General features: G+C 35.5%; 1 protein-coding gene across 5 annotated transcripts; it reads right to left on the bottom strand.

The window, feature by feature from the left end:
- Positions 1 to 386: 386 nt before the first annotated feature.
- On the bottom strand, positions 387 to 9,406 carry LOC104113587 (probable 3-hydroxyisobutyrate dehydrogenase, mitochondrial). 5 transcript variants are annotated; one of them, XM_033660636.2, is made up of 11 exons: positions 9,178 to 9,406; positions 8,535 to 8,641; positions 7,971 to 8,085; positions 7,662 to 7,812; positions 6,674 to 6,756; positions 5,061 to 5,156; positions 4,401 to 4,543; positions 2,747 to 2,831; positions 2,128 to 2,207; positions 700 to 801; positions 387 to 626 (listed from the first exon to the last, which is right to left on the bottom strand). In XM_033660636.2, exons 1-10 carry the CDS (start codon positions 9,304 to 9,306, stop codon positions 714 to 716), a joined length of 1,077 nt encoding a protein of 358 aa, XP_033516527.1. In that variant the 5' UTR covers positions 9,307 to 9,406; the 3' UTR covers positions 387 to 626; positions 700 to 713. The 5 variants fall into 5 exon arrangements, with proteins under 5 accessions (XP_033516527.1, XP_033516528.1, XP_070052374.1 ...); XM_033660637.2 differs by having other exon boundaries at positions 387 to 623; XM_070196273.1 differs by having other exon boundaries at positions 8,535 to 8,623.
- Positions 9,407 to 10,183: the final 777 nt, after the last annotated feature.

Below are 10,183 nucleotides of genomic sequence, written 5' to 3'. Positions count from 1 at the left end.
TATTACTAGATATGTATACTTTTTTTCTTTCTTCGATTTTCTCTAGTCTTTTCCAGTAAGACTTTAACGAGACATATTATCTATTAATTAACATTCAACAGGGGAGTAGTAAATAATAATATTTGTGAATGTCAATTCCTCGTATGATTAGGTTTAGCGAAGTTTTCTGAAAGGAAGTTAGTACCTATTGTTGGAAAACAAGGTTTTCATCTCCTATAAATAGGAAGCTTCCTTATCCCAATTGTATCATATTCTTGAGAATAAGAATCTCTACATTTTTCTCTATATATCTTTCTTCTCTTTTCTATTATTTTATGACAAAGCTTTAAATAGCCACTAAGAAACAGAAAATAAAATCTACATAATAAATATTCAACAACCTAAAATATCTAAACAGAAATTTAAATTTAAACATAAATTGGTAGACTATTTCTACAACTAAAATATTAATTGTTCCACTTATAGAGAGCCTTAGATCTAATATCTGAACACCCTTAAGAGGGATCTTCATAGAAGAGCACAAAATCCTACACTGTCAGATAGAACCAGAAACTCTGGAGAAAAACAAAAATCAGTCCATTTACTTCAGTGTTCATCATTATGCAGGATTCCAACAATGTGAACTGCTGAAATGCAAAAAGTAAAGGATTTAGAGCACCACTATACAGACTTGTATCTTTCCGCAGAAACAATATCTACCTTAGCTTAGGGTATTACTGCTCATCTTTTCCAGAGTAGTAGTAGCGGAATACACCGGAGAAGTCCTTTGCCTCGTGACCATTATTGCAGAGCTCTGAGAAGCTGCACAGAAATGGATTCCGATACTTAGAAAACATTTAGTCCAACAGACATGTTAATGACAAGAAGACATGTTATAATAACATGTTGTTTCTAGCAGAGGCGGAGCCAGGATTTGAAACTTATGGGTTTGGGATTTTAGTCCTTTTAAGTTACCGGTGCTAAATTAATAATTTGTACATATTCAACAAATTCCTTAAGATAAATAGAGGGTTTGAACCAAAGCTATTGGGTTCGGCCGAATCCATAACCGAAGAGCTAGTTCTGCCCCTAGTTTCGAGAGAGTATTGTGATTTTAGTTCCTCGAGATGGCCTCTTTACAATTTTAATCCTCCACCCATTTAAATGTTAGCAAACCTTCTCCCTGATCCTTTCTCAGCTATAACTCTATGTTATTAACCAGCTCGCTTCATTTTGTATCCTAATGAATATTTGTCATATGGCATCTACATGGCCTATGGTGGACCAAGTTGTAACGTGCCTTAATTTATTTTAGTCATTGCTTCTCCATGCAAGCAAAATTCTTTTGAGACTCGAGAACAATTGAAGATAGTGGTGAAGTATTCAGAACTTCAAGGCCAAGAAACTATATACCATATTAAAAGATCCAAAAAAAGGAAATGAGGCCATGATCAAGGACTAAAATTGAATAATCACATCGCTCGAGTCCACAGCCAAGATGTCTAACTGGAGAAAAGCAACATAGCGACAAGGTTTATTGACCAGATCTCATTGCAGAAAACAATTGTCAACTACAAAGAATGCAGCACATCAAAAGCAAATAATAACAGCTAAAACATAGAGCTTTTTATAGAATTGTTTCAGCATTCAGTATTTGCTCGGATCTGCACAAGATTATGAAGTCTCTCTGACATGCAATATCATGATACACAGTATTTTAATTAAGAAAATATAAGGTCTATTCTGTTAGAACTGTTAATTCGTGTAATTTCATTTAAACGTGCATTATTTAATGAGTTCAAAACAGCAAATAGTTCAAGAAGACGCTGCCAATGCCTAGTAAACTAGCATTGAGTGCTGCTATTGTAATTGAATATTAACCTCCAGATTCATGTACATGAAAAGAGATGCCACTGAGAACGTTGACAGAAGGCTAAATGGCTAAACCCCAGATTAATGCATTGAATGGACAGATAATAAGGTATGGCTAGTAGATCTTTTTTCATTTGTATATTAGTACGGCATGTAGATCCTATAACTAAAGTCACAGCATAGCTTCTATTTTCTAACTTCACAGGCATACAATTTGTCCAGTCTGCACCACATGAACCATCTTATGGACTCATTACCGAAGTAGGAAGGACTTACATCTTTTCTGCTTGTGATGTCAAAGGACACTTGAGTCTAATTTCTTTTGCTGATGCTGCAGCAAGGTTCAGATCTTTAGCCTGAATAGAAGAGGACGTCAACATCCATAACTGATAATGTAAACCCCAATTACTATAATACAAACTACGCTAATATTGACTTCCTAAAGACTTGTGATTTCAAGTGATTATGCAGCAAAAAAGAGAAGATGAAAATGAGTCGAAACAAAAAAAAAAAAAAAAAAAAAAAAAAAAAAAAACCTCATAACAAAGTGAAACGGATCAATGTTTAACTGATGTTACCCTGTACACCTAATGAACTCAGATCTCTCTCTTTAGTGAACACAGGCGTTCAGATGCATAAAACACAGACATAAAAAGAATAGCAAAACATTTGCATACTCAAAATAAGACAGTGACTGAGCAAAAGTATCTCCAGCAATCAGACAGAAGTAAAACCCATCAGAGAACACTTAAAAGAAATGCATATTAATGTGGTGCGCTAATAAGTGAACCTCAACACTCATTTATAAATGTAGAACTGAACCTTCATGCTCTCCAATGTCTTAGCAGGTATATAACATGGTTGTACTACCATCAAGACAGGATTGAACACATACCATCAACTTGGATGCAAAACCTCCAATATAATTCCTGGAAGAGGGCACCCCATCCATCACCCCAGGCACTGGATTGTATGTGTCACTGTCATTTGGATTCATACAAGCATAAAGTTAAGTAATAAGCTACGCTTTGATTTTGTGTATGTTATCAGGGGACAGATTTAGATACTACGGACAAGGTTTAACTTGCATACTTTGCTTTCATGGAGTATCATTTAACTACATACTTTTTTTTTGTATGCAAAGTTTTACTTTTTGGCATGATTAAAAATTAACTTAGTTCATCGTGAACCTTGAAATAGGATAAGGTAAAGTTCTTGAGCGTGCAAGGCAAAAAGCTGAAATATAGTTTCACAAATGCAGGTTCTTTCACTAAAAGATAGATTCTGAGAGTGAAGAAAGAGGCTCCTAGCCTTTTCTCTTCAAAAGAAAAGCAGAGGAGAAAGGGGTGTACTTGATCATATTGGCTGAATAGGAGGAAAATACTAACCCGCACCCGGTGTGTACACCAAATAATATTAGTTTATTCATTGTTAAATATGGTTAAGTGATAAATTAAGGTGAGAATACATATTAATTAACTATGGTTACGTGATAAAATATATGTAAAAGACGTGTCATATTCATCAGTTGGTGTGAACACCGGGTGTGAGTAAGTTTTTTCCATGAATAGGATGGCCTATGAAGTCGCTGGACTTACCTAATAGGCTGCATTAAATAAGTTAGATTCCTGCAAGTGATAGAGTAAGATCTGTGTCTACAAATTGGATCTTTAGCCATGAGGCAGTGATCGGGAAGCAATCAATCACCTTATTGCATAGGTAAGTTTAACATTAAATCCTTTTTTAACCTATAGATATGTTGTAAGGCTAAACTTTTTGGGCTCATGACCATCATCTCAATGATAAAAGGCCAAGATCTCATCAGTAGTGAATTGAGGTACGTTTCACTGATGCTGTTGAACTTCTATGATCTAATCTCAGTGATAAAAGGCAAGAGTGTAATCCTAATCCCTTAAAATACATTCCTCGTGCCCAATTTCTGTTAAGCTTTATACATGGAGATATTTAAAGATTGGCTATGTATAGTCTGTTCATCTAAACATAAGCAGTCTTTCTGCTAGCTTATTATATTTTGGATAGAAGTAAAGTCAAAAATTGCGATCAACAATGGAAGTAGAAAAGGCTCTTGTTAAATTTGTTCTCTTGGGATTGGTGGGTAGGAAGCATGCTAAAAGTTTTTGCATTTGAAGCAAGTCACTTTGTCATTGGACAGATACGTTTTACTGGTCAAGTGCTGAAATCTTTTGAGAAACTTTCTTATTCTTCAGCATTTGGTTTTTCAAACTAAAATGAGCATAGGCACAAGTCACTTTTTGCGAGATGCATAGTATTATGTTACTACGGCAAAATGCACATTCACTTAGTAAACATAAAGGACAAATATTTACTAAAGCAGACTTTATTACTAAGTGAATGTGCATTTTGCTGCAGATAATTTAATGAATGTCCTAATAAACATTATTGGAACATTGTGCGGAGAACAAATATTTACTAAAGCAGATTATTTTCATGCAAATAAGCCTTTTCTGTAGGACGTTGTCTTATTATGGATTATAATAGTTCACTTAGTACCAGGTTGCAGTGAGTACCTACTCCAACAGCGAGCACTTGAAGAATTGAATATTTTTGTTAGAGTGCTAGCTGCAATTCCCAAAGACTGACCAAGAGCAAAGGCTTCTGACACCCCAAGCATACTAATAGCCATCGCCAAATTGTTGCAGATCTTTGCAGTCTGAGAAAGAAAAAGAGTTAATGCAACGCTAGCTTTTTGTACATGGTTTTTCTATGCAGAAATGGATTCGAGGAATATTATCTTGCTACTTTAAATGGATATACACCCACATGAACAAGACACTGCTTGAAAACAGTACAAAGTTAATGTTAATTTGGGACAGGAAGTAAAGTCTTAAAATCACCACAGTCCCAAGCCCAAACCACTTAGAAGCTTAATTGTGACAATATGATGACACTGTTTGCGCAAAATCGTCCATATGCTACTGAGTGCAAGTCATAGAAAGTAACTCCCTGCTACCTAATCTGATGCAGAAAAGCTGGACATATTAAACTGTTTTAATGATTCACATCATATAGTTTATCAGTTCCACTTACCTCAGTGTTTAATCAAGTCAAAGCTGGGAAAACAACATATAACATAAGGACCAAAAAAAGGAATTGGCTTTCAAAGTACATCAGCACTCAGCAGACATGTAGAATTCAAAGTGCAAAATTTGTAAAGGTTCAGGACATACTGCACCATTCCCCGATCCACCACAGTAAATAGAGTTTTTGCCCATTGAGAGAAACAAGGGTTTGGCAGCCGTGTAAGCCTCCTCTGTACCACCAACCTACATACATATGTAGCTTATCAGCTCAAAGCAATGGGAATCTCACTTTAGAAGCCAGAAAGTCAAACAGAGATTTTTCTGTCTGGAATAACATTGTAATCTCCTCATAAATGATATCCATAAACACATGCATCATCCAGTCAGATTCTGATAAGGATAAACAAGGCCCCCCTTACCCAATACCTCCAATCAAAACAAAAAAGAAATTCTGCATTTCATTAATCCAGCTTTTCATTGGAATGCCATATGTAACCACCTAAGTTTCTCGGACACGGGTGCGGGTGTCCGATACGGGTGCGGATCTAGAAGTCGGATCCTTCGAGATGTAAATTCTAAGATTTGGAGATACGGATCCTAGTACGGATACGGTTGCGGGGATCCGGCTAAAAATAATTTACAAAAATAAAAATAGAAAAATATCTCTAAATTATGAGAAATTTTATGGAATACTTAGTATAGCCTATAAAATGTGAATTTCTTTTTTATTCTCAAGTTGTGTAGATAAGTAAATGATTGATTTCCTAGATAAGACATGCTATTTTCTTCAAATTTACCCTAGTTTTGGTTCTGATTTCGGGAATCAAATTGTATCTCGTCTCGAATTTTTCCATCCGTCGTGGTCAAAATATCCAAAATTGTTTGACCAGATCCGGTACGGATCCCATACCCACACCCATACTAGTGTCATGTCGACACGGGTGCGGCAGCTAAACTGCCATGTCAGAGCAACTTAGGTAACCACAGATAATGTGTGCTATGATTTGGATTTTCCACATCTAACATCTCTGAATAATTCAATGTCCAAACTACATATAACTGGGTCAACAGAAAGGCAAAAGGTGCATATACTCTCAATTGTATGTTATGAAATGTGAAATGAAGGGGAGCCTTGGCGTAACTGGTAAAGTTGCTGCCATGTGACCAGGAGGTCACGGGTTCAAGCCGTGGAAACAACCTCTTGCAGAAATGCAGGGTAAGGTTGCGTACAATAGACCCTTGTGGTCCGGCCCTTCCCCGGACCCCGCGCATAGCGGGAGCTTAGTGCACCGGACTGCCCTTTTTCCTGAGCCGAGGGTCTATTGGAAACAGCCTCTCTATCCTCACAAGGTAGGGGTAAGGTCTGCGTACACACTACCCTCCCCAAACCCCACGGTGTGGGATAATACTGGGTATGTTGTTGAAATGTGAAATGAATTAATTCTTCTTGCAGTAATGTATTGGAGGTGGGATAATTATTTGAATGATAGTTTAGAAAAGAACTAAGGTACATTAAGTGTTTACTCCTTTCCACAAGGGCATAACCAACAACAACAACTACTACTACTACTAGTCCATGAATCTAAGAGACCGCTGCTTATGAGCTTCTAAATCTGTTGAAGGCATTGAGACTTAACAGAGAAACAGTAAAACTTTGTCAATTATGATTGAATGTCTTATAATCAGTCACCTAAGACGTGTGTGGGTGTGAAATTACCACGAAACCAGTCACTTAAGAACCGCTTAGATTGTACAAATACCATGAAAGTAAGAGCCCCATTCTCTGCTGCAAGAACACCGCCAGATACTGGAGCATCCAACATAGCAGGAGTCTTCCAGCCATCTGCAAAGACAATGGTGAATTTGCTAAAAAACTGAAACGACATTTGAATATAATCTTTACCCAAGATAGGAAAAAACAATAGTCATTCCACATGATGCAAGTAAGCTTTGTTTTTATGCCAAAACGGTAACAGGTTAACACAGGCTACGATCCTCTGAAAATCTTCCTCAGGTCAGATCGTATCGATCTTATATTGCAAGCAAGCTGAAAATGCATGTCATTATGAGAACTCCAATCTTTTGATGGACAAGTTAACAACTTGATCAACAGACTCTATATTCATAAGATTACATGAAACTCTCGTCATAGAAGAAACTGCTCATGCTGAAGAAACTTAATCCACAAATAAGATAAACTAGGCTCAAACATATTGGCACTAAAATCAGCACCAACTATGCATTAAGTTTCACTCAATATAATGCATGTGTTTGACTTTGTATTTCATCAAATAGAACCGAGTTACTGGAATATTATTGCACACAACGCGGACAGACAACCACGATGATATGACGAAGAGGGAGAAACTACCATGGGAACATTACCAGACATACCATCCAAATAAAACCATAGGGTCACATGCACATATGCTCCCCCATTTTCGTATAAAACTATTTTTGAACAACATGCTTTTGGGCCATTGGTTGAATAAGTTAGTAAGAGAAGACATTGTCACAGATATTGCATGAGAAAGGGATGTTCCGAAAATGAGAAAAGCGTATGTTTGCTTGTTTTATTGTCTCCCTGGATGTATTGTGGGTGGCAGATGCAAGCAGTTACTGATAAGTCTTTAACATACAATAAATTAGTATGTTATGACCAAACATTTGGTAGTAAAAACATATCAAATGCTCTATCAACACTACGCATAAATCGTGAAGTTAATTTCATGTTGTTACTTAATGTACCTCTCTTGTGTATCAAAGAACAATTACACACATCTGCAGAGACCTTTCTTGATGTTTGAGGATCAATCGTAGAAGAATCAATAAATAGCCATGGTCTGAGTGGATTACCACCACTAAGCAAGCCATTTTGACCAGTATAAACATCCAGAACCTGTATGAATAATGAAATATTAATTCTTATGACAAATACTCTAACATGTCCAACTCATCATCAACAACAATGATGAGGCATTCAGGACGATCAATCAGCCTTAGAAATATAAGTGCTTGAAATAATAAGAGCTATATAAAATGGTATCCAAATCTCACATGGTTTGATGATGGTAACATTGTAATAACGACATCACTTGTCTCTGCAACTTTCAAAGGCGAGTCTTCCGTGAGAGTGCCTTTGTCCGAAAACATCTTCATAACATTATGATTGCTGACAAACACCAATTGAGGAACTCAAGCTCAAAGCAAACTTCATACAGATTGATTTGGATCTAACCAATCATTTTGAATCATCAACATATAGAGGTATTCCTATTTTCAACCACCCTTTTCTACTTTGTGCTTCACCAAAATCCAATATATAAGAGTGTCCTACTGTGTAGAGACTGCTTACTCTGAACGATATTACTTTAGATCCAATTAAGTATTGAAGTACATTGAATTGTGACATTACCAAGGCTTATAATCTAGTGGTACTTATAAGAGGTCTTCTCAAATTAACCGTGGGTTCAATTCTAACCGTTCCCCTTCCCCTTTCCCTTTCTCAATCCCCGTTTAGTAATAGAAAAAAGAAAACTCAACTAGAATCATACAGAGTAAGCAGCCATTAAAGGTCAATTGTGATGGGAAAAAAAAAGTGATTGAAGTTGAAAGAATTACATGTCATGAACTGCAAGATTGTATCCAGCCTTAATCAAGTTATCGGCCATTCTTGATCCCATGTTTCCAATTCCTATAAATCCAATTCTCTGTAGAAGATCCAGATAATAATAACATTATTAGCAAACCTGAAACAGAGCTGCATAGGAAAATATCGCAAGTAAAATCCATAAAATACAAGGAAATTTACAGTTACATATCTGGGATAAGATAACTAGTTCATACAAGGAACATATTCAAAAACACAGTGATCACTTGACGAGTGAGGCTTGCTCAGTTGGTAAAAGTACCAACACCCACTGCCGTTCCTGCGAAGTGTGGAAACACTATACGTCCTTCTAAATTGGGAGGGGTTTTAAAAAGAAGAAAAAAACACAGTGATTACCTTCAGTTAAGGTTGAGAGATAAAGAAAAATGAAAATCACTAACCAATTTTACAGAAAAGAACCATAGTCCAAAATCTTCAAACGATCCTATTAAACTAATATAGTTCAAAAAGTCATTTCTAGTTCCACAGCAACTAATTTAAGTAAAACAGAAACTACCCAGTTCAACTATTGTCAAAGGGAGGTCAAGTGTAATTTCTTGGAGCTAAAAAGTGGAAAATATAGCAAAATAGTAACTCGGGAAAAAAAAAACTTACTCCAAAAAGAGATGTGTCATTCAGTGAAGAGTAGCTGCGAAATGGAGAAAAGTGTGAAGCTGAACAAACCAATAACTTGGGCCTCCATTTGTGGAGACCCAAAAGTGATCTTAGCCTGAAAGTTGCCATAGCTGCAAATTCCTGAAGAAAAGAGATGAGAAATAAGGTGGCCCCATTGCCTAAATATGTCTTCTACTTCTTGAAATGACATTCTGTACTCTGCTGATTTTGTCCGACCTGGAATCCCAATCCAATGTTGTATTATGTACTAGCAGAATTAAACTTATATATACATCTATAAAAAGAAATAGTAAACTATCATATTTTTAATCTATTAGACTCTTACCGAAGCGTCTCATCCAAAAGAACTTTTTTTTTTCCTTTCTGAAAAACATTTTTTTCCGAATCATTTTGCGAGAAATAGAAAAAAGTAGTTTCTTCCTAAAAGTAGAAGCAGAAGCAGTTTTGATTTTTTTTCTTATTAAAAATACCCTTAATAAAATATAGTATATATCAAAATAACCGTTAAACCTAATACTTAGAATATTAATGTATAAATATTTTTTATTATTTTTAGAATAGCTTTCTAATATATAGTGACTTTAGGGGTGAATGCTTTTATATTTGTTGAATGATTTTTAATACATTTAACGTATATTAAAAGAATTAAGTACTTTTAAATTTTATTTTTATATTTTACTTAAATAAAATGAAAAGATTTAATTATTACATGTAATAACAAATTTTTAAGATTATTTATTTACTTATAATATTAACTACTCCCTCCGTTCCAATTTATGTGAACATGTTTGATTGGGCACGGAGTTTAAGAAAAAATGAAGATTTTTGGAATTTATAGTCCTAAATAATTCAAAAAGAGGCCCAGAGTATTTGTGTGGTTATAAAAAATTATCATTAAGGGTAGAATTGTAAATTTAAGCAAAATTATTTTCAAATTTAGAAAGGGGGCATTCTTTTTGGAATGGACCAAAAAAAAGAAATAGGT

This window comes from Nicotiana tomentosiformis, chromosome 2, assembly GCF_000390325.3.
Source record: "Nicotiana tomentosiformis chromosome 2, ASM39032v3, whole genome shotgun sequence".
Lineage (NCBI taxonomy): Eukaryota > Viridiplantae > Streptophyta > Magnoliopsida > Solanales > Solanaceae > Nicotiana > Nicotiana tomentosiformis.
The sequence above is the reverse complement of the archived record's forward strand: the minus strand, read 5'-3'. Positions and strand labels throughout refer to the sequence as shown.

Coding starts and splice junctions, on each gene's coding strand:
- LOC104113587 (XM_033660636.2), bottom strand. CDS start 9,306: ATGGCAACTTTCAGGCTAAGATCACTTTTGGGTCTCCACAAATGGAGG. Junction 8,642..9,177: donor ATGACACATCTCTTTTTGGA/GTAAGTTTTTTT, acceptor TAATGTTATTAT/TATCTGGATCTTCTACAGAG. Junction 2,832..4,400: donor AGTGCTCGCTGTTGGAGTAG/GTACTCACTGCA, acceptor TCCAAATGACAG/TGACACATACAATCCAGTGC.